The 24,981-nt window shown below is 40.9% G+C and overlaps 1 protein-coding gene across 1 annotated transcript in view; it reads left to right on the top strand.

The window, feature by feature from the left end:
* LOC114224159 (uncharacterized) overlaps window positions 1-21,896 on the top strand; it is a 55,228-nt gene extending 33,332 nt beyond the window's left edge. The window contains exon 2 of the mRNA XM_088022853.1: window positions 21,382-21,896. Within this exon, the coding sequence (XP_087878979.1) occupies window positions 21,382-21,896 (515 nt within the window). The remainder of the gene's footprint in view (window positions 1-21,381) is intronic.
* The last annotated feature ends 3,085 nt before the right edge of the window (window positions 21,897-24,981 follow it).

Here is a 24,981-nt window from a genome sequence, read left to right as displayed (position 1 = left end):
TGTATGTAGCAGGCATGGATTGGGGTTCCCAGAGCACTATGTACCAGGGCTGCCTACTGAGATTGCTGGAGTTGATGCATGCACAGGTCAAGAGGTCTCTGGTCTCTAGGTGCTCCATGCAGAGGGGGCCCGGCAGGGCAGCTGGGGCTGAAGTCGGTGTGGGCTGGGAAGTCCCATTGTGTTCCATGCAGGTGGTGCCCTGTTGCATCATCTGGAGTTGAAGGAGGTATGGGCCTTGTTTGTCCTAGGGTGCTTTGTGCCCATGTTGCCTTGGCGAGATGGCTGGAGCCATACTGGGTGCTGTCCAGGGTTGTCCTAATGTGCACCACACCGAGGTTGCCTTGGTGGGACAGGTGGAGTCTGGCAGGGGTAGGGGAGATGCCTTGGTGGTTTAGCTGGGACTAACTAAGGCAGCCAGTTGGCCAGGGCCCCAACACCCTATTCCTATCTGTGCTATCAAGGTGGAGGGGAAGCATAAAAAATGGTGTTTGCCAGCCCTTCCAACCCTGGAGAGTGTTACCAAAGCTCATCTAGGGCCACTTCCTTTATATTCCAGTTTTTCTTTTAAACCATGCCTTTTTTTCCTATACCCCAGGGTGGCTAAGGTTAGTGTGGTCATGCTGACTATGGTTCCTGGACCCTCTCCTTTCTCTGTTATGAAGGTGTAGGAGGAATGTAAACAATGGTGCTTTCCTGACCCTCTGACCTTGGAGAGTGTTCTGCATGTTCCCCAATGTTCTGCAGACACTCAAGGGCTGGTTCCTTTAAATTCTAGTTGCCCTTTTAAACTCTGTCTTTTTTTCTGTGCCCCAGAGAGGAATCTCCTCTTGGTCCCTCAGTACTGTCCCATCTACTTTCACTGTGGTTTGCAGTATCTGGGGTAGGATTCCTGAAGTTACCATGTCTCTGTCTCTGCCATTCTCTGTCTGGTCCCTCTGTCCTTCATTGTTCAGAAGCTGTTCAGTCTACCCTCAGTTGTCCTTCAGGGGGAATTGTTCTGTATGTAGGCATACATTCACTGTGTCTATGGAGGGGAGTTCAGAGTCTTTCTACATCACCACCTTGGACCCTTCCTTTCAAATCATTATTGAAGAAAGAAAAATGTTGCTATCTAAGTAAAAACATGTTTCCCCTCCCCCATTTATATTTGTTATTTTTCGGTTTGAGGTAAATCTCAAAGAACATATAATTAAACCTTTTAAAGTGTAAAGTTCATTGGCATTTAGTACATCAGTGTTTTTTAACCACCTCCTCTATCAAGTTCTAAAATATTTGCTAATGATGTACTATATGTTGGCTAATTGAATTTAAATTAAAAAAAAACTCATAAGGAGTCAATGCAAAAAGAAACACCCCAAAATAAATAAAATATTTGAATCTCTCTAAAAGAGAACCTCATACCCATTAAGCATCACTCCTTATCGCCCCTTCCTATAATTACTTTTTAATTAGGAAAATATTAACAGTATATTGCACATAAAGTAAAAAGTATCTTTCAGGCTATTTTCTTTTCTTTCTTTCTTTCTTTTTTTTCTAAGTAGGCTCCATGCCCAGTGTGGAGCCCGATGTGGGGCTTGAACTCATGACACTGAGATCAAGACCTGAGCTGAGATCAAGAGTCAGACACTTAACCAACTGAGCCAACCAGGCGCCTCCAGGCTATTTACTGTTTATATTCACGTATAAGCCGCGTATATATATAAGCTAACACGTATTTATTTTCTGTATTTATCTGTTTTGAAGAACGAGTTCTGCAACTTTCCTTTCAGTTAATAATATATGCTAGATATCTTTGCGTGTCAAAATATTTAGACCCACTTCAGTCTTTTTTTTTTTTAATTTTATTATGTTATGTTAGTCACCATACAATACATCATTAGTTTTTGATGTAGTGATCCACGATCCATTGTTTTCGTATAACACCCAGTGCTCCATGCAATACATGCCCTCCTTAATACCCATCACCGGCCATCCCCTCTCCCCTCCAAAACCCTCAGTTTGTTCCTCAGAGTCCACAGTCTCTCATGGTTCATCTCTCCCTCCGATTTTCCCCCCTTCATTCTTCCCTTCCTTCTCCTAAGGTCCTCCATGCTCTTCCTTATGTTCCACAAATAAGTGAAACCATATGGTAATTGACTTTCTCTGCTTGACTTATTTCACTTAGCATAATCTCCTCCAGTCCCATCCATGTTGGTGTAAAAGTTGGGTATTCATCCTTTCTGATGGCTGAGCAATACTCCATTGTATATATGGACCACATCTTCTTTATCCATTCATCTGTTGAAGGGCATCTCGGCTCTTTCCACAGTTTGACTATTGCAGACATTGCTGCTATGAACATTGGGGTGCATGTGGCCCTTCTTTTCACTACATCTGTGTCTTTCGGGTAAATACCCAGGAGTGCAATTGCTGGGTCATAGGGTAGATCTATTTTTAATTTTCTGAGGCACCTCCACACTGTTTTCCAAAGTGGCTGTACCAACTTGCATTCCCACCAACAGTGTAAGAGGGTTCCCCTTTCTCCACAATCTCTCCAACATTTGTTGTTTCTTGCCCTGTCCATTTTTGCCATTCTAACTGGTGTAAGGTGGTATCTCAATGTGGTTTAGATTTGAATTTCCCTGATGGCTAATGATGATGAACATTTTTTCATGTGTCTGTTAGCCATTTGTATGTCTTCCTCAGAGAAGTGTCTGTTCATGTCTTCTGCCCATTTTTTGACTTGATTATTTGTTTTTTGGGGTGTTGAGTTTGAGAAGTTCTTTATAGATCTTGGATACCAGCCCTTTATCTGTAGTGTCATTTGCAAATATCTTCTCCCATTCTGTGGGTTGCCTCTTTGTTTTCTTGACTGTTTCCTTTGCTGTGCAGAAGCTTTTTATCTTGATGAAGTCCCAAAAGTTCATGTTTGCTTTCGTTTCACTAGCCTTTGGAGATGTATCTTGAAAGAGGTTGCTGTGGCCGATGTTGAAGAGGTTACTGCCTATGTTCTCCTCTAGGATTTTGATGGATTCCTGTCTCACACTGAGGTCTTTCATCCATTTGGAGTTTATCTTTGTGTATGGTGTTAGAGAATGGTCGAGTTTCATTGTTCTGCATGTGGCTGTCCAATTTTCCCAGCACCATTTATTGAAGAGACTGTCTTTTTTCCACTGCATGTTTTTTCCTGCTTTGTCGAAGATTGTTTGACCATAGAGTTGAGGGTCCATATCTGGGTTCTCTATTCTGTTCCATTGGTCTATATGTCTGTTTTTGTGCCAGTACCATGCTGTCTTGGTGATCACAGCTTTGTAATATAGCTTGAAATCGGGCAACGTGATGCCCCCAGCTTTATTTTTCTTTTTCAACATTTCCTTGGCGATTTGGAGTCTTTTCTGATTCCATACAAATTTTAGGATTGTTTTTTCCAGCACTTTGAAAAACGTCATTGGAATTTTGATCGGGATGGCGTTTAAGGTATAGATTGCTCTGGGTAGCATAGACATTGTAACAATGTTTATTCTTCCAATCCATGAGCATGGAATATTTTTCCATCTTTTTGTGTCCTTCAATTTCTTTCATGAGTGTTCTGTGGTTCCTAGAGTATAGATCCTTTACCTCTTTGGTTAGGTTTATTCTGAGGTATCTTATGGTTTTTGGTGCTTTCGTAAATGGAATCGTTTCTCTAATTTCTCTTTCTACAGTTGCGTTGTTAGTGTATAAGAAAGCAACTGATTTCTGTGCATTGATTTTGTATCCTGCCACATTACTGAATTGCTGTATGAGTTCTAGTAATTTGGGGGTGGAGTCTTTTGGGTTTTCCACATAAAGTGTCATGTCGTCTGCGAAAAGAGAGAGTTTGACTTCTTCTTTGCCAATTTGAATACCTTTTATTTCTTTTTGTTGTCTGATTGCTGTTGCTAGGACTTCTACTACTATGTTGAACAATAGTGGCGAGAGTGGGCATCCTTGACGTGTTCCTGATCTTAAGGGAAAGGCTCTCAGCTTTTCCCCATTGAGGATGATATTCGCTGTGGGTTTTTCATAGATGGATTTTATGAACTTGAGGAATGTTCCCTCTATCCCTATACTCTGAAGAGTTTTCATCAGGAAAGGATGTTGTATTTTGTCAAATGCTTTTTCTGCATCAATTGAGAGGACCATATGGTTCTTCTCTCTCCTCTTATTAATGTGTTCTATCACATTGATTTTTTGCGAATGTTGAACCACCCTTGTGTCCCAGGGATAAATCCCACATGGTCGTGGTGGATGATCCTTTTAATGTATTGTTGGATCTTATTAGCTAGGATTTTGTTGAGGATTTTGGAATCCATATTCATCAGGGATATTGGTCTGAAATTCTCCTTTTTGATAGGGTCTTTGCCTGGTTTGGGGATTAAGGTAATGCTGGCCTCATAGAATGAGTCTGGAAGTTTTCCTTCTGTTTCTATTTTTTGAAACAGCTTCAGTAGAATAGGTATTATTTCTTCGTTGAATGTTTGGTAGAATTCCCCAGGGAATCCATCAGGCCCTGGACTCTTGTTTTTTGGGAGGTTTTTAATCACTGCTTCAATCTCGTTACTGGTTATTGGCCTATTCAGGTTGTCAATTTCTTCCTGTTTCAGTCATGGCAGTTTATAGGTTTCCAGGAAGGCCTCCATTTCATCCAGATTGCTCAGTATATTGGCATATAGTTGTTGATAATAATTTCTAATAATTGTTTCTATTTCCTTGGTGTTAGTTGTGATCTCTCCCCTTTCATTCATAATTTTAAGTTGGGTCCTTTCTCTTTTCTTTTGGATAAGTCTGGCCAGTGGTTTATCGATCTTATTCTTTCAAAGAACCAACTTCTGGTTTCATTGATCTGATCTACTTCTTTCTGGTTTCTAATTCATTGATCTCTGCTCTAATTTTAATTATTTCTCTACTAATGCATGGCTCAGGCATCGTTTGTTGCTTTTTCTCTAGTTCTTTAAGGTGTAGAGTTAGTTGGTGAATTCGGGATTTTTCTTTTTTTTTGAGTGAGGCTTGGATGGCTATGTATTTCCCCCTTAGGACCACCTTTGCAGTATCCCATAGGTTTTGGACTGATGTGTTTTCGTTCTCATTGATTTCCATGAATTGTTTAAGTTCTTCTTTGATTTCCTGGTTGACCCAAACATTCTTGAGCAGAGTGGTCTTTTGCTTCCAAGTGTTTGAATTTCTGCCAAATTTTTTCTTGTGATTGAGTTCCAGTTTTAAAGCATTGTGGTCTGAGAATATGCAGGAAATAATCTCAATCTTTTGGTATCGGTTGAGACCTGATTTGTGACCCAGTATGTGGTCTGTTCTGGAGAAAGTTCCATGTGTGCTCGAGAAGAATGAGTATTCTGTTGTTTTAGGGTGGAATGTTCTGTATATATCTATGAGGTCCATGTTGTCCAGTGTGTCATTCAAAGCTCTTGTTTCCTTGTTGATTTTCTGCTTAGATGATCTGTCCATTGCTGAGAGTGGAGTATTGAGGTCTCCTACAGTTAACATATTGTTATTAATATGACTCTTTTTTTTTCCAATATGACTATTTTGGTTAACAGTTGGCTTGGGTAGATGGCTGCTCCCATGTTGGGGGCATAGATATTTACAATTGTTAGATCTTCTTGTTGGATAGACTCTTTAAGAATGATGTAGTGTCTTTCTGTGTCTCTAATTACAGACTTTAGTTTAAAATCTAATTTGTCTGATATAAGAATTACTACCCCAGCTTCCTTTTGAGGTCCGCTGGCATGGAAGATGGATCTCCATCCCTTCACTTTCAGTCTGGATGTATCTTTAGGTTCAAAATTAATCTCTTGGAAGCATATGGATGGTCCTGTCTTTTTATCCAATCTGCAACCCTGTGCCATTTTATGGGAGCATTTAGGCCATTCACGTTGAGAGTGATTATTGAAAGATATGAATTAATTGTCATCATGTTGCCTGTGAAGACATTGTTTTTATAGATTGTCCCTGTAAATTTCTGTTGTATATCACTCTTGGAGTCTTTCTCCTTTTAGAGAACCCCCCTTAATATTTCTTGCAGGGCCAGCTTCGTGGTCACATATTCTTTCAGTTTCTGCCAGTCGTGGAAGCTCTGCATCTCTCCATCCATTCTAAATGACAGCCTTGCCGGATAAAGTATTCTTGGCTGCATGTTCTTCTCATTTAGTATCCTGAATATGTCTTGCCAGGCCTTTCTGGCTTGCCAGGTCTCTGTGGATGGGTCTGACGTTATTCTGATGTTCCTCCCTCTGTACGTAAGGAATCTCTTTCCCCTAACTGCCCTTAAGATGGTTTCCTTGGTTCTAAGATTTGCAAGTTTTACTATTAACATGCCGGGGTGTTGGCCTGTTTCCCTTGATCTTGGGAGGGGTCCTCTCTGCCTCTAGGGCATGAATGTTTGTTTCATTCCCCAGATTAGGGAAGTTCTCAGCTACGATTTGCTCAAATATATCTTCTAGTCCTCACTCTCTCTCCACTCCCTCTGGGATTCCAATTATTCTGACATTGGAACACTTCATGGTGTCATTTATTTCTCTGATTCTATTTTCATGGATTCTGAGTTGTTTTTCCCTGGCCTCCTCTTTTCCCTTTTTATCTATTATATTGTCTTCCAGGTTGCTTATTCGTTCTTCTGCCTCACTTACCCTAGCTGTTAGATTATCTAGATTGGATTGGATTTCATTGATAGCATTTTTAAGTTCTGCCAATTCAGCTTTCATTTCTGCCCTTAGAGACTCTATGTTGCCATTAATTGATTTTCCCATTCTAGTTATTGTCTTCACAATTGCTAGCCTGAATTCCATCTCCGACATCTTGGTTATATCTGCATCCATTTGTAAATCTGCAGCATAAGTCATAATCTCTGAGTCTTTTCTATTTTCGGGGTTCCTCCTCCTAGTCATTCTGTTGATGTGTGGTTGAGGGAATGTGTAGAGTCCAAATTATTGACCAGAACCCAAGCAAGATACACCTGTTTTCTAAGGACCTTAGGGTTGCTGGCCTCTTGTTTTGCCAGCCTGTCTTCTGGGGGAGGGGCCTGCCATGCTCTTACTCAGGCAGCCCTGTTTGGGTGGAGTTGCCCTGCCTCCTGTGGTGGGGGATGGGCTCAGTGGGAATCAGTTTTGGGGGCTTTTGTTCTCTGGTGGCTTTCCCTGGCGGCTTTCCGCATCTCTTCCACGATGAGAGCAGAAGAGACCATTTCCAACCCTCTGCCTCAGAGCAGAGAGATCGCAGTCTGTTCTTCATTGAGCTCTCCAGGCCACACCGTCTCCGTTTCTGTCTGTGCTGCTATAAACTGCAGCGGCCTGGGTTGTGTGCCTCTCCGCAGCGCCCCCAGTCCTGCCTCCAGGTCGGGGCACGTCTCTGCCCTTTGTGCTTCTAAAACCGCCAGACGCTCCCAGTTCGCACCCACGACCCCGCCGCTCCGGGTTTCCGCCCTGGGGGCTGCCCTAAAGTCCTTTCCCCTCTGCTGCCGGTCTGCGAGTCTGTGCCCCGTCCCCAGTGAGTGAGGCTGTCACTCACCGGCGGTGTAGGATCCCCATGCCAGGCAACCTCCCGCTGCCATTTATCCTCTGATATCTGCCCGCAGAATTATGTCTCCCCCCTTCATACTTTGAAACCAACCACCTGCGATATTCTGTTTGTAGAGATCCAGATCTTCTTACATCTCAGGTTGATTTCGTGGGTGCTCAGAGTGGTCTGGTAGATATCCAGCTCAATTCTGGGGACCAGTTGAAATAGGGTCCCCTACTCCTCCGCCATCTTTCCTCTCCCCCCACTTCAGTCTTTTTGATGGCTGTTTCATATTCCATTGTATGAAATACTGATGTACAGAAATTTTTAAATAAGTGCTTTATTGATGGATAGTTAAGATACCAGTTTTCTCTATTTTAGATAATGCTGAAAATCATCCATATACTTGTATTTTGGATCCTTGTTCCAATATTTCTATATACTGAATTTCTAGGAGAATTGGTAGATCAGACTGTATGTTTTCTGTCAAATTGCCCCCTGAGAAGTTTGAATCCATTTATATTCTCATCATGAGAATTCCTATCCTTCACATTCACAGTGGCTCCTAATCTCTTTATTTTTTGCCTTTCTGAAAAGTAGCAGTTACCATCTTTTGATTTCCCCCTTCCCTTCAAGACCTGCTTTTCTTCTAATCTTCTCTTCCTCACAGAAAAATGGAAACTCCACTCTTCAAGTTGTATAAGCCTAATACCTGGAGTCATTCCTGACTCGTTTCACCCCCAAATCCACCCATTGGCAAATCTGTCAGCTCTACCTACTTTCAAATTACATCCAGAATCCAATCACTCCTCACCACCTCCATTACTGTTACCCCAATCAACCCTCTATCTTTTTATCCTTTCTGACTCAGCAATCTCTTTCAGAAAACCCTTACCCCTGAAAGTTAACAGAAGTACATGCATACAAAACCTTTTATACATTTCAGGAGTTTCATTAACCTCCTGAAGCCCATCCATGCACCCCTATCCATCTTAATAGCTGCATAATATTCCATTGTAGGAAAATACCTTGATTAATCCAAACACTTATTAATTAATTAAATATTTATGATGGACATTGTCCTAGACACTGGAGTGACAGCAGTGAACATTACAAAGTCCCACTCACATGGCACTTACATTTGGGGGAGAGATAGACAATAAAGAAAGATAACAAATGTATATGTACCAGATGATGATGAGTGCTCTGAAGCAGGGTAAAGGAAGACTGGGGAAATGATAGGGTAGAGTGTGTCCAGGGGAGGACTTTCTGATAAGGTGACATTTAGTCCAAGATCCGAAGGAAGTAAGGGAGCCAGCACTAGGATATCTGGGGGAAGCACATTCCATAAAGAATCCACTATTTTTGTGTCTTAGTCCGTTTGGGCTGCTATAGCAAAATACCATAAAACAGGTAACCTGTAAACAATGGAAAATTATGTCTCACAGTTCTGGAGGCTGGAAGTCCATGATCAGGGTGCCAGTATTGTCAGGTGAAGGTCTTCTTCAGAACGGCAGACTTCTCCTTGGCAAAGTGTATCCTCACACAGTGTAAGGGGCTAGTGAATTCTACAGGGCCTCTTTTACAAGGGCACTAATCCCAGTAACCACAGTTCAGACCTTATGACCTAAATCACTTCTTAAAGACCCCACCTCTTCATACCATCACCTTGGGCATTAGGTTTTCAACATACAGATTTGGGGGTGGGAGGGCATAAACATTCAGACCAGAGCATGGTGAATGTATGCCTCTTCGCCCCTTTACTTTGCTGTTAGTACTTCAGTCTACATTACTGTACATTTGTCTGGTTACTTCCTTAAGAAAACTTTGTAGAAGTAGAATTATGTCAAAGTGTATGTATTTTAAGTCTTTTAAAACTTCACCCTCCCCAACACACACACAGTGGAAATATCTGTATGCCAGTCTTTGTTCAAAGCACTTCATTGGAATTGATTTAATCTTCACCGTAACCCTGTGAGATAGATGGATATTAACACCCCCATTTTATAGACAAGGAAACTGAGGCATAGATCTCTGTTTTTCTATCCATTCTGTAACCTCATTAATTTTTAGTCATTGGTTCATCGTAGACATGATTCCACATCTGTATATCTACCTCAAACTTTTTTAAAAGCTGGACTGTATCCCCTTTGCAGAAGCACCATAATTCATAATTAACTGGTCTCTTGATGAACATACAGACCGTTTCTAGTTTGGCATATTTTGCTGTAATTAACATTTTTATGTACATATCTACATAGAGTTTTAAAAAGATTTACACAGTGATTTTGGATTTGACAATTTGATGTTTGTATTCTTCCAGTGGATTATCCTTTTGTCCTAGTTAGTGTGTTTTTTACAATTTTAATTCCAGTGCAGTTAACGTACTCAACAATTCCATATAGTACTCAGTACTAATCAAGACAAGGGTATTCTTTTTAAAAAGATTTTATTTATTTGAGACAGAGAGAATGAGAGACAGAAAGCATGAGAAAGGGGAGGGCCAGAGGGAGAAGCAGAATCCCTACTGAGCGGGGAGCCCAATGCAAGACTCGATCCCGGGACCCCGAGATCATGACCTGAGCCGAAGGCAGACACTTAACCAACTGAGCCACCCAGGCACCCCATACTTTTCTCATTCTTACTTACAATCTTTCCTTTCCACTCAGAGTCCCCTTTAACATTTCTTATAGGGCTGGTTTAGTGGTCATGAACTCTTTTAGCTTCAGTTTGTCTTGGAAACTCTTTATCTGTCCTTCTATTCTGAATGATAGCTTTGCTGGATAAAGTATTATTGGCTGCAGATTTTTTCCTTTCAGCACTTTGAATAGATCATGCTACTCCCTCTGGCATGCAAAGTTTCCTTTTTTTTTTAGTGTTCCATGATCCATTGTTTGCATATAACACCCAGTGCTCCATTCAGTATGTGCCCTCTTTAATACCCATCACCAGGCTAACCCATTCCTCTACCCCCCGCCCCTCTAGAACCCTCAGCTTGTTTCTCAGAGTCCATAGTCTCTCATGGTTTGTCTCCCCCTCTAATTTCCCCCCATTCATTTTTCCCTTCCTGCTATATTCTTTTTTTTTTAATATATAATGTATTATTTGTTTCAGAGGTACAGGTCTGTGATTCAACAGTCTTACACAATTCACAGTGCTCACCATAGCACATACCCTCCCCAATGTCTGCCCACCATCCCTCCCACCCCCCACCACTCCAGCAACCCTCAGTTTGTTTCCTGAGATTAAGAATTCCTCATATCAGTGAGATCATATGATACATGTCTTTCTGTGATTGACTTATTTCGCTCAGCATAATACCCTCCAGTTCCATCCACATCATTGCAAATGGCAAGATTTCATTCCTTTTGATGGCTGCATAATATTCCATTGTGTGTAGGTATACTTCTTTATTCATTCATCTGTCGATAGACATCTTGGCTCTTTCCATAGTTTGGCTATTGTGGACATTGCTGTTATAAACATTGGGGTGCACGTACCCCTGTGGATCCCTACATTTGTATCTTTGGGGTAAATACCCAGTAGTGCAATTGCTGGGTCATAGGGTAGCTCTATCTTCAACTTTTTGAGGAACCTCCATACTGTTTTCCAGAGTGGCTGCACCAGCTTGCATTCCCACCAAATGTAGGAGGGTTCCCCTTTCTCCACATCCCTGTCAACATCTGTCGTTTCCTGACTTGTTAATTTTAGCCATTCTGACTGGTGTGAGGTGGTATCTCATTGACATTTGGATTTGGATTTCCCTGATGCCGAGCAATGTTGACCACTTTTTCATGTGTCTGTTGGCCATTTGGATGTCTTCTTTGGAAAAATGTCTGTTCATGTCTACTGCCCATTTCTTGATTGGATCATTTGTTCTTTGGGTGTTGAGTTTGTTAAGTTCTTTATAGATTTTGGATACTAGCCCTTTATCTGATATGTCATTTGCACATATTTTCTCCCATTCTGTCGGTTGTCTTTTGGTTTTGTGGACTGTTGCCTTTGCTGTGCAAAAGCTTTTTATCTTGGTGAAGTCCCGATAGTTCATTTTTGCCCTTCCTTCCCTTGCCTTTGGTGATGTTTCTAGGAAGAAGTTGCTGCGGCTGAGGTCGAAGAGGTTGCTGCCTGTGTTCTCCTTTAGGATTTTGATGGACTCCTGTCTCACATTTAGGTCTTTCAATCATTTTGAGTCTATTTTTGTGTGTGGTGTAAGGAAATGGTCCAGTTTCATTCTTCTGCATGTTGGACATGGCTGTCCAATTTTGCCAACACCATTTGTTGAAGAGATTGTCTTTTATCCACAGGACATTCTTTCCTGCTTTGTCGAAGATGAGTTGACCATAGAGTTGAGGGTCCATTTCTGGGCTCTCTATTCTGTTCCCTTGATCTCTGTGTCTGTTTTTGTGCCAGTACCATACTGTCTTGATGATAACAGCTTTGTAATAGAGCTGGAAGTCCGGAATTGTAATGCCACTGGCTTTGCTTTTCTTTTTCAACATTCCTCTGGCTATTTGGGGTCTTTTCTGGTTCCATACAAATTTTAGGATTATTTGTTCCATTTCTTTGAAAAAAGTAGATAGTATTTTGATAGCGATTGCATTAAATGTGTAGATTGCTCTATGTAGCATTGACATATTCACAATATTTGTTCTTCCAATCCATGAGCATGGAACTTTTTTTCACTTTTTGTGTCTTCCTCAATTTCTTTCATGAGTACTTTATAGTTTTCTGAGTACAGATTTTTTGCCTCTTCGGTTAGATTTATTCCTAGGTATCTTATGGTTTTGGGTACAATTGTAAATGGGATAGACTCCTTAATTTCTCTTTCTTCTGTCTTGTTGTTCGTGTATAGGAATGCCACTGATTTCTGTACATTGATTTTATATCCTGCCATTTTACTGAATTTCTGTATGAGTTCTAGCAGTTTTGGGGTGGAGTCTTTTGGGTTTTCCACATAAAGTATCATATCATCTGCAAAGAGTGAGAGTTTGACTTCCTCTTTGCCAATTTGGATGCCTTTTATTTCTTTTTGTTGTCTGATTGCTGTGGCTAGGATTTCTAATACCATGTTGAATAGCAGTGGTGATAGTGGACATCCCTGCCGTGTTCCTGACCTTAGGGGAAAAGCTCTCAGCCTTTCCCCATTGAGAATGATATTCTCTGTGGGTTTTTCATAGATGGCTTTTATGATATTGAGGTATGTACCCTCTCTCCCTAAACTCTGAAGGGTTTTGATCAAGAAAGGATGATGTACTTTGTCAAATGCTTTTTCTGCATCTATTTGAGAGGATCATATGGTTCTTGTTCTTTCTTTTATTAATGTATTGTGTCACATTGATTCATCTGTGGATGTTGAACCAGACTTGCAGCCCAGGGATAAATCCCACTTGGTCGTGGTGAATAATCCTTTTAATGTACTGTTGGATCCTATTGGCTAGGATTTTGGTGAGAATTTTTGCATCCATGTTCATCAAGGATATTGGTCTGTAGTTCTCCTTTTTGATGGGGTCTTTGTCTGGTTTTGGGATCAAGGTAATGGTGGCCTCAAAAACGAGTTTGGAAGTTTTCCTTCCATTTCTATTTTTTGGAACAGTTTCAGGAGAATAGGTATTAATTCTTCTTTAAATGTTTGGTAGAATTCCCCTGGGAAGCCATCTGGCTCTGGGCTCTTGTTTGTTGGGAGACTTTTGATGACTGCTTCAATTTCCTTAGTGGTTATAGGTCTGTTCAGGTTTTCTATTTCTTCCTGGTTCAGTTTTGGTAGTTTATGTATCTCTAGGAATGCATCCATTTCTTCTGGAGTATCTAATTTGCTGGCATATAGTTGCTCATAATATGTTCTTATAATTGTTTGTATTTCTTTGGTGTTGGTTGTGATCTCTCCTCTTTCACTCATGATTTTATTTATTTGGGTCATTTCTCTTTTCTTTTTGATAAGTCTGGCCAGGAGTTTATCAATCTTGTTAATTCTTTCAAAGAATAAGCTCCTAGTTTTGTTGATCTTTTCTACTGTTCTTTTGGTTTCTATTTCATTGATTTCTGCTCTGATCTTTATTATTTCTCTTCTCCTGCTGGATTTAGGCTTTATTTGCTGTTCTTTCTCCAGCTCCTTTAGGTGTAGGGTTAGGTTGTGTATTTGAGACCTTTCTTGTTTCTTGAGAAAGGCTTGTATTGCTACATACTTTCCTCTTAGGACTGCCTTTGCTGCATCCCAAAGATTTTGAACAGTTGTGTTTTCATTTTCATTGGTTTCCATGAATTTTTTTCAATTCTTCTTTAATTTCCTGGTTGACCCATTCATTCTTTAGTAGGATGCTCTTTAGCCTCCATGTATTTGAGTTCTTTCCGACTTTCCTCTTGTGATTGAGTTCTACTTTCAAAGCATTGTGGTCTGAAAATATGTAGGGAATAACCCCAATCTTTTGGTACCGGTTGAGACCTGATTTGTGATGTAAAATGTGATCTATTCTGGAGAATGTTCCATGGGCACTAGAGAAGAATGTGTATTCCGTTGCTTTGGGATGGAATGTTCTGAATATATCTGTGAAGTCCATTTGGTTCAGTGTGTCATTTAAAGTCTTTATTTCCTTGTTGATCTTTTGCTTAGATGATCTGTCCATTTCAGTGAGGGGGCTGTTAAAGTCCCCCATTATTATTGTATTGTTGTCGATGTGTTTCTTTGCTTTTGTTATTGGCTTATATAATTGGCTGCTCCCATGTTAGGGGCATAGATATTTACAATTGTTAGATCTTCTTGTTGGATAGACCCTTTAAGTATGATATAGTGTCCTTCCTCATCTCTTATTAGAGTCTTTGGTTTAAAATCTATTTTGTCTGATATAAGGATTGCCACCCCAGCTTTCTTTTGGTGTCCATTAGCATGGTAAATGGTTTTCCACCCCCTCACTTTCAATCTGTGGGTGTCTTTGGGTCTAAAATGAGTCTCTTGCAGATAGTATATCGATGGGTCGTTTTTTTTTTTTTTTTTTTTATCCAATCTGATACCCCTGTGTCTTTTGATTGGGGCGTTTAGCCCATTTACATTCAGGGTAACTATTGAAAGATACGAATTTAGTGCCATTGTGTTGCCTGTAAGGTTACTGTTACTGTATATTGTCTGTGTTCCCTTTTGGTCTATGTTACTTTTAGGCTCTTTCTTTGCTTAGAGGACCCCTTTCAATATTTCTTGTAGGGCTGGTTTCATGTTTGCAAATTCCTTTAGTTTTTGTTTGTCCTGGAAGCTTTTTACCTCTCCTTCTATTTTCAATGACAGCCTAGCTGGATATAGTATTCTTGGCTGCATATTTTTCTCATTTAGTGCTCTGAATATATCATGCCAGTCCTTTCTGGCCTGCCAGGTGTCTTTGGATAGGTCTGTTGCCAATCTAATGTTTATACCATTGTACATTACAGATCTCTTCTCCCGAGCTGCTTTCAGGATTTTCTCTTTGTCTCTGAGACTCGTAAATTTTACTATTAGATGTCGGGGTGTTGACCTATTTTTATTGATTTTGAGGGGGGGGGTCTCTGTGCCCCCTGGACTTTGATGCCTGTTTCCTTCCCCACATTAGGGAAGTTCTCTGCTTATATATAATTTGCTTCAATATACCTTCTGCCCCTCTCTCTCTTTCTTCTTCTTCTGGGATCCCAATTATTCTAATGTTGTTTTGTCTTATGGTATCACTTATCTCTCGAATTCTGCCCTCGTGATCCAGTAGTTGTTTATCTCTCTTTTTCTCAGCTTCTTTATTTTCCATCATTTGGTCTTCTATATCACTAATTCTCTCTTCTGCCTCATTTATCCTAGCAGTTAGAGCCTCCATTTTTTATTGCACACCATTAATAGCCTTTTTGATTTCGACTTGGTTAGACTTTAGTTCTTTTATTTCTCCAGAAAGGGTTTCTCTAATATCTTCCATGCTTTTTTCAAGCCCAGCTAGTATCTTTAAAATTGTCATTTTGAACTCTAGTTCTGACATCTTACTAATGTCCATATTGATTAGGTCCCTGGCAGTCGGTAGTGCCTCTTGTTCTTTTTTTTTTTGAGGTGATTTTTTCCATCTTGTCATTTTGTCCAGAGGAGAATAGATGAATGAGAGAACAGAATGCTAACAGGGTAACAATGACCCCAGAAAAAATATACACTAAACAAATCAGAAGAGACCTGAAACTGGGGGAAAAGAAAGAGAAAGAAAGAAAAAAGAAAAAAAAAGATAAAGATAAAAACAAACAAACAAACAAAACACAATATGATCAAATATGATCAGGCTGGTGCATAGATCAGTGCCACACCTAGATTTTGGGCATATTTTGGTCTTTTAGAAGAAAGTGCCTCCCAAATTTTTAAAGAAAGAAAAATATATGTACAAAAATAAGGGTGACTATGATGAAGGGATGGAATATGACTGTAAAGATGAAAAGTATAAAAGATTTTATAAAAGGGATTAATAAGAAGTTGGTTGAGAAAAGAAAGAAGAGGATTTAAATTAAAAAAAAAAGGGAGAGAATGTGATCAGGCAGTAGGCTAGAACAAAGCCATACACTAGAGATTTAGGGTGTATTTTGGTCTATTAAAAGAAACTGTATCCCAAAATTTTAAAGAGAGAACTTTATATATATACCAAAAATAAGGTTAACTACTCTGAAGGGATAGAATATGACTCTAAAAATGAAAAATAAAAAAGGCTTTTTTAAAAGGGATTGGTAAAATGTTGGCTGAAAAAGGGAAAAAGAAAAATTAAAAAAAAGTTAAAAAAATTAACTTTGAGGGCGCCTGGGTGGCTCAGTTGGTTAAGCGACTGCCTTCGGCTCAGGTCATGATCCTGGAGTCCCGGGATCGAGTCCCGCATCGGGCTCCCTGCTCAGCAGGGAGTCTGCTTCTCCCTCTGACCCTCTTCCCTCTCGTGCTCTCTCTCATTCTCTCTCAAATAAATAAATAAAATCTTAAAAAAAATTAACTTTGAAAGAGTAAAGATTCATGGGGAAAAAGCCATGAATTCTATGTGCAGTGTTCCCCTAGTGCGGGAGTTCTGCCATTTTCATTGATTGGTAAACTTGGTCTTGGCTGGCTGTTCTTGCTGATCTTCTGGGGGAGGGGCCTGTTGCTGTGGTTCCCAAGTGTCTTTGCCAGGGCGGGCTAGGTAATCTACTTGAGTTTGCTCTCGGGTGCTTTTGTTCCCTGCAAGCTTTCCATACAGCTTTGGAGGACGAGAGTGAAAATGTCAGCCTCCCAATCTCCACCCCGGAGGAGCCGAGAACTCGGTGCCCCTCTCCTCAGTGAGCTCCCAGAGAAAAGCAGTCAATCACTCCCTTCTCCCCAGTCTCCGGCCGCACTCCGTGCTCACCCGGCCTGTGACCAAATGTTTCTATCTCTGGCACCCGACCCCGTGTGGAGTCTCCAACCCAGCAGATCCCTTCGGTGCAGTGCACTCCTGCACCACTCCTCCTGGGGGAGGAAGGGGAGTCTGCCCGGATCTGCTGCTTGTTGGGTCCCTGCTGGAAGAGTAGTGGCCCGACTGTGCCCCAGATCGGGGTTTATGGCAACCCTGAGCTGAGAGCCCACTCCTTGGCTCCGTCTCTGCAGCCGGCTTCCCCGCTCTGATACCTGGGAGCTCTGCTGCACTCAGGCACCCCCAGTCTTTCTGGGACCCCGAGGGTCCTGAGACCACACTGTCCCAGCGAGGGTTCCACCCCCCGCTTAGCCACTGGAGCGACGTCCCTCAGCGGAGCCAACTTCTAAAATTTCCGATTTTGTGCTCCGCGGCTCTATCACTTGCCAGAAGCGGCGACAGAGGCCCCCTCCCCCGCCGTCTATCCTCCCGAATATAGCCTCAGAGTCACTTCTCCGCACGTCCTACCTTCCAGAAAGTGGTCGCTTTTCTGTTCAGAGAGTTGCTGCTATTCTTTTCTTTGATCTCCTGTTGAGTTCGTAGGTGTTCAGAATGGTTTGATCCCTCTCCAGCTAAATTCCTGGGACCAGACGAAATTTAGGTCTCCTACCCCTCTGCCATCTTGCTCCTCCTCCTGGCCTGCAAAGTTTCTGCTGAAAAATCCACTGATAGACTTATGGGGATTGTATCTATCCTTGTATGTAACTATCATCTTTCCTCTTGCTGCTTTTAAAATTCTTTATTACTACTTTTTGCCATTTTAATTACTATGTGTTTTGGTGTGGACCTCCTTGGGCTGATTTTGTTTGGGGATCTCTGTGCCTCCTGGGTATCTTTTTCTTTCTTCAGATTAGGGAAGTTTTCACCTAATTCTTCAAATAAATTTTATTCCCCCTTTTCTTTCTCTTCCTCTTCTGGGATCCCTATAATGCAAATGTTATTGCACTTGATGGAGTCACTGAGTTCCCTAAGTCTATTCTCATTTCGCAGAATTTTTTTCTTTCACCTGCTCAGCTTGATTGCTTTCCATTACTCTGTCCTCCAGTTGCTAATTTTTTTTAAAAGATTTATTTGACAGAGAAGACCACAAGAAAGGGAACACAATTAGGGAGAGTGTGAGAGGGAGAAGCAGGCTTCCTGCCGAGCAGAGAGCCTGATGTGGAGCTCGATCCCAGGATCCTGGGATCATGACCTGAGCCGAAGGCAGACGCTTAACGATTGAGCTACTCAGGCGCCCCTCCAGTTACTAATTTCTTCTGCTTCCTGTAACCTATTTATTCCATCTGGTAAATTTTTAAATTTTATTTATTGTGTTGTCTTTGGTTCCTTTTTGTTTTCTACCTCTTTTTAAGGGTCTCAGTGATGTCCTCCTCTCTTTTCTCAAGTCATGTGTATCTTTATGATCATTACTTTAAATTCTCTATCAGACATATTATTTATATCTGTTTCACTTAGATCTCTTGCTGTGGTTTTGTCCTGTTCACTTGTGACATATCCCTGTCTCCTCATTTTGTCTAACTCTGTGTCTCTTTCTGCATGTTAGGAAAGCCCACTATTGTCTCCTGCTCTTGAAAGTGGTGGGTGTGGGGCGCCTGGGTGGCTCAGTCATTAAGCATCTGCCTTCAGCTCAGGTCATGATCCCACGGTCCTGGGATCGAGCCCTGCATCGGGCTCCCTGCTCGGCGGGAAGCCTGCTTCTCCCTCTCCCACTCCCCCAGCTTGTGTTCCCTCTCTTGCTGTCTTTGTCAAAAAATAAAATCTTTGAAAAAGAAAGTGGTGGGTGGGATGTGCACTTTTAACAAGGTGGTGCTTTTCTTGTTCCGCAGGGGACATGAAGCCATCACTGAGACTAGGGCATCTAGGGCTGCTGCACAAAGCAGGGGAAGGGCAGGCAGTTTCAGCAAGGTACGTGCATCCTCCACAGGAGGTAACCAGCTACTGCAGCTGCCTGGACTGAAGCCCCACAAAAAGCACAGTTGGGAGACCCTGGCTTGGCAAAGTTTGCACTGGTCTTCTGGGGGTGGGGACCCACAGTGCTGGGACTGAGGCAGGCTCAGCGGGAGGGGGTGGGGCACAGTGTAAACAAATTAGGTGGTAAATGCCTGCACCACACTGCTTTCTGCAGGTGACCATATATTTATGCGGGGAGCAGGGGAGGGAAATGATGCCTGCCATCTCTCCTTTGCTCTTGCAGGAATCTCCCAGTGAAATCTGTCCCTCTAGGACACACTCTGTGATTAATAAATAGCTCCCCCTCCCATATGCCCCAGGCATTTTTCAAACTGCCACTTCTGTACTGTATCTCTATGGGCTGTTTGTTAGGCTCTTTCTTTAATGGCAGTGACTCTGTTTCCTAGTGCCCTCTGGGCTCTCCCAGAGCCAAGCCTGCTGATTTTTGAAGTTCCAGGCTTTAAGTACTGAACTTACAAAATTTGACCTATCTGGTTTTCAAAGCCAAATGCTATGAGGATTCATCTATCCTGTGTAGGCTCCTTGGTGTGATAATCTTTTTCTCTCCCCTCTCTGCACCTGCGGCTCCCTCCCTCCCGCTGATGGCCCACAAGTATTTTTAGCTCCCCACTGTATCTCCATTCTTCCCTTTTCGATGGTATTGGAAGTTTAGTTGTGGAGTTTGTTCTGCCATTCTTGTTGTTTTCTGGGTTACTTACAGTGATGTGAGTGTTATGTAGTTGTATCCATGGATGAGGTGAACTTAAGGTCCTCCTATTTCATTATCTTCCTTGGAAGTCCCTTAGTTGGTGTGTTTTGCCTTGAATCCTGCTTTTTCAGATATTAATGTTGTTCATCTGTTCTTACAGTTAGCATTTGCCTGGTATTTGTCTCTTGCAAGCTGAATATGGCTGGATTTTTTTTTAACCCAATCCTGGAGTTTCTAAGACTCTAAGGGGAATTTAGCCTGTTTACATTTACTGTAATAATACATTAGGTCTGATTCCTGACATTTTATGCATTCTAATTCTTTACTGCCTTCCCTTATTTGGGAGTTCTAAATGAATTCTTATTTCTTTCCTTTTTCCCTCCGTTATTTTTATCCTTCAATTAATTACCTTCCAGATTGTACCATGTTTTAAAAGTTATATTTTTCTATCGGTGGCAAGTGTTAGTTATTTATAACTTCCACTCTCCAGAACAATACAAGGCCATTAGCAAACTTTCACTTAGCTTTCACACACCCTCTCCCCAGGTCTTGTGTTTTGTTGAAACCATATATAATTGTTAATTTTTTACATTGTACCTTTTCTCAGAGATTAAAAAGTGGCCTTAATTTTTTGGAGCCCTTTCTTTCCATAATTTCTTAAATCCCACGTCTGTTTTTTTGCTTGAATCTGTTTTTCACTTGCAGACAAGCTTTTTGAATCTCTGCATGTTTGTAAAGGTATTTATAGTCACCCCAGTCTTGAATATTAGTGTGGCTGAGACCTCTAGATTCAAAATCATTTTCCCTGAGAATGTTTTAGCCATTGTATCTTTGTTTTTGAGCTCCTGATTTTGGTTCTTCCAATCTGATACATTCATTTAGTAATTTTCTCTTATTCTTATTTAACCTGTTTTTTCTCTCCCCCCCCCCGAAAACATTTAGAACTTTTTTTTTTTGTTTCTCCTTGGAATTTTGAAGTTTTACCAGAATATATCTAGGTATGCTTTTTTTTCCCCCAGAAATTAGGTTTGCCAGTCATTGAGCCTGGTCATCTCTGAATCCTTCAGCTCAGAGAAGTTTCCCTTTATTATTTCATGGATTTTGTTGAGTGAAAAGGAGGAAAAGCTTTTATGTTTTCAGTATTCATTTCTACTTTTTATGTTTCATGTTTTCCCTTTTCATGAGGCTTTATTTTGATTGATTTTGGTCATCTTTGTTTTGAGAGTATCTCCCTTTTGCACATGTAAGGGAATCATCAGTTGAGGTTTAGAATTTTTGACTATAGTCTTTTCCCCTCAGGACACTGCAGACCTTGTACCATTATCTTCTGCCAATCTTATTCTCTTTTCAAGGGAGTAACTTGTTTTATTTTGTTTAATGTTTATATGCTTTTGTTTTCTTGACCCTTGAAATTCAGAAGTTTCATCCAGATATGTGTATGTTAGTTTATCTTTTTTTTTTTTCCCCAATAATCCTACATGGTACTGGGGGGATATTTTCAATCTAAAGAATCAAATTATCTTTCAGATTAAGTACATTTTCTTTAATTCTTCTGTTTGCTCCTTCGGATCTCTTATACATATATAAGATCTTCTAGATCTATCCTTCACAACTTAATATTTTTTCATAATTTCACTTTTTTAATCCTTTCCCTCTGAGTCCTGGTAGAATTCTTCAAGTTGGTCTTTTAATTGACTATAGTTTTCCACATTCTCTAGTCTGATATCCTATTGTTTGCAGCCTTGATTGAGAGTTTTAATTTGATAATATTTTTCGTCGTTGTAAACATTTTCTTGTTCTCAAAGAATCCTGTTTTCCCCACAGGCAAGAAACCTTACGACTGTGCTGTGTGTGGGAAGAGCTTCAGTCGGAGCACAGATCTTCGCTATCATCAGAGAATTCACACTGGAGAGAAACCTTTCATATGTGATACATGTGGCAAAGCCTTTAGTTATAACACAAACCTTCATGTTCATCAGAGAGTCCACACAGGAGAGAAACCTTTTAAATGTGAGTGTGGCAAGGGCTTCAATCAGAGCTCCAATCTTCGCATCCATCAGAGAGTCCACACTGGAGAAAAACCCTTCATATGTGATACATGTGGCAAAGGCTTCAGTTATAGCACAAACCTTCGTGTTCATCAGAGAGTTCACACAGGAGAAAAACCTTTTAACTGTGGGGAGTGTGGCAAGGGCTTCCATCAGAGCTCCAATCTTTGCATCCATAAGAGAGTCCACACCGGAGAGAAACTCTACAAATGTGGTAAGTGTGGTAAGGGCTTCAGTCAGAACACAGATCTCCAAGTGCATCGGAGACTCCACACGAGAGAAACTGTTTAAATGTGAAACTCTGAAAACATAGACTTACTGCTTGTCTGAAAGTCCACACAGGAAAGAAACACTACAAGTGTGTGTGGTAAGTGCTTCTTCAGTCAGAGCATAGATCTCCAAGTTTACCGAAGAATTCACACAGAGAAACCATTAAATATGATAGATGTAGTAAGGGTTTCAGTTACAACATGAACCTTCATGTTCATGAGACGACAGGGTCTCACAAGGGTAGAAACCTTGTGTAGATGAGAAGTGAGCTCAGGTCTTCACATTCATCAGATCCCTTGTGGGAGAAATACCCTACACATGTGGTCACAACTTCGGCTAGAGTGCATCTCTCCCCCTTTACCAGAGAGTCTTTTTCTCTGACAACTCTGTGAGCTCCATGAAGAGTCCAGCTATGCATGCTTTGCTCTCCATTTTGTCCCCAACCCCTGGCACACTGCCTGGTACAAGTAGCCATTCACAAAGTATTTGTTGAATGCAAATCCACATGGGAGAGAACTCCTGTGTGATGTGTGGTGAAGACTTCAAAGTCCACACATTGAAACCTTTTTTAAAAATGTTGCATGGTAAATATTTCAGTCAGATCATGGTTTTCATCATTAGTTATTCCCTGTAAGAGAGAAGTCCTGTTAACCTGATGAATATACTGATGGACTTGAGATAAATATTCAAGTTAAATCAGTGTAGTAAATTTAAAAATATATACCTTCAACATAAGAATTCTCATCCCTAACCTCTCAATTATAAAAATACATGTTTTAACATAGGCGTTGACAAAAGTATCTGTTGTATTATTCAGGAAAAAATCCTGTGAGATGACATTATGTGTCAGGCTCTGCACTATCTCCACATAAGGTTGATTCCATCTCAAAGAGGCTTATGTTAGACATACCCAATGAGTTACCCAGCACCAATGACAAATACGGTCTTCCTCCTGGGAAAGACACCCCTTACCTGGCCAAAGGCCCTTCAGGGTTGAAAGCCTCCTGGCCCTAATTGGGCATCTCCCCATCCATCATGTCTCCAGGCTGCTGGATGCCTTGCAGCATGGATTGTAGAAATCTCCAGGTAAGGCAACTTCAGGGTATATGTCTCTAGAAGGGACAGCTAAAGAAAGGGGCTGCAGCAGGGTTTGTGGACAGGAGTTAGAGAGGAAAACAAGTCTGAAAGGGAATGAATAGAGGGAAAAGGAAGAAAACAGTGCCGAAGAAGGAGGTTGTGGGATAGTGGGGGAGGAAAGCCCAGAGGCTTCTCCAAAGTCTCTAGCAAGTATGGTGACCCCCAATACAGGGCTGTCCCTGGAAGTCTGAGCTGAGCAGAGAGTGGTCTGTAGTGGGTAGATCTGGACCCCATCGGCATTAGGACCAGTTGGGACCAGAGGTGGAAGAGCTGCTGTGAGGGGCCTTGGAAGGCAACTCCATGCCCCAATTTCCTCAGGTGGCCCAAATCAGGCATGGCAGGACCATTATTCCCCAATGGGAGGAAGGATCATATAGGAAGGCAGCAATAAGGCTGATTCCTTTCAGGAGGCATAAATTAATTAGACAGAGCCTGGCAATGAAGAGGGAAGACCTGGGCCAATGGAGGTTAGGAAGGTCAAGGACCCAGTTTCATCACTAAATGTGGGTAGGGAAGAGAGATGCTTTGTCCAAATCCTTCACCTAGGAGCAGTATGTTCTATGTGCCCCCTAAGCAGCCATTTCAAGGGTAAGGATATCTACAATTAGAAAGGCTCTGGGGCTCTAGGAGGACTGTCAGCTGAGCAGTCCAGAGACCATCGGCTCACGTTAGGAGAAGGGGTTGATATGCTGGAGGGCTTTAATGGCAACTGGCATAGGAGAGGCACTCAAATATCACTGAAGGTATTAATAAAATTCTAATAACTCACATTTTATATTAGTTTCTTTTCCTTCATCCTCTTCGTTTTTCCTTTTTTGTTTTTAGATTAAAAAATATTTTATGTATAAAATATATCAGGCATACAGAAAAGTTCAGAAAATATAACGACTAAAATAGTATGTTAAAATTTTTGCCATATTAGCATCAAATTTTTTTTTTTAGCAAGGAAAAAACAGATTTAAGTAAAGCTTCATGCTATGTCACTTTGTTCAGAGGTATCAATTATGCTTAAATCACTATTATTTCTGTGTATGTTTTGAGTTTTTTTATTACATATCCATGGTATCTTAAATTTTTACAGATAATATATTTGCAATTTGCTTTTTGCCCCAAACATTACATTTTTGGTATTTTTATGCTGATGTTTTAGAACTAGTTAATGAATTTCAGCTTGTCATCTTCTATCAGATAATCATTTCAAAAGATTATTTGTATATCTCTGTGCCCATAACACATTTTCAAGCTTTTATAGAAATTGTCCTATTTAAAGACCTTATAGAATCAACTTGTCAAAGTCTGTGAAAAATTTGTTGGATCATGATTTTTGGGGTTTTGTTTCTTTTTCTTCCATTCCTTCCATTGGATTATGTTTTCTTTATTCTCTATTTTCCTCTACAAGATCAGTAGTTAAATTTTATCTTTTTGTTTTAACATTGGTTAACATTCATTACTTAATAAAGTCTGCATCATGCCTGTCCTTAACAGAGTAGAACACTAACTGTGCTTCTCCTTCTCCCATGTTATGTTATGGTTGTGTATAGTTTTAATTTCATCATGTTTTTAACACATCCCCAGATTTGTTGTCATTATTTTGTTGTAAGTAGACAATGCAAGTTTGGATTAACCTGCACATTTGCCAGTTTTTTACCACTGGTTCTTATATTTCCTCCTTCCTCGTGAATTCCATTTCTCAGCCTCCCAGAGCAGAGGCAACTTGTGCGGTGGTCAAAAGCACCAACTCTGCAGCCAGATGGCCTGGGTTTGATATGTGGCTCTGTTGTTGAGATTTAGCTCTGTGACCTTGAGATTACTGAATTTCTTTGTGCCTCAATTTCTGTATCTGTAAAGTAGGGATGATAATAGTATCTACTTCATGGGGTTGTTATAGGGATCAGATGAATTAATATTTGTAGAATGGTTAAAATAGTGCCTGGCTTGTAGCAAGCCTTATAAAAGAGTTCCTTATATA

Source organism: Eumetopias jubatus, unplaced genomic scaffold, assembly GCF_037043125.1.
Source record: "Eumetopias jubatus isolate StellerSeaLion01/CBP00866 unplaced genomic scaffold, mEumJub1_p1.0 scaffold_4, whole genome shotgun sequence".
Classification (NCBI taxonomy): Eukaryota; Metazoa; Chordata; class Mammalia; order Carnivora; family Otariidae; genus Eumetopias; species Eumetopias jubatus.
The sequence above is the reverse complement of the archived record's forward strand: the minus strand, read 5'-3'. Positions and strand labels throughout refer to the sequence as shown.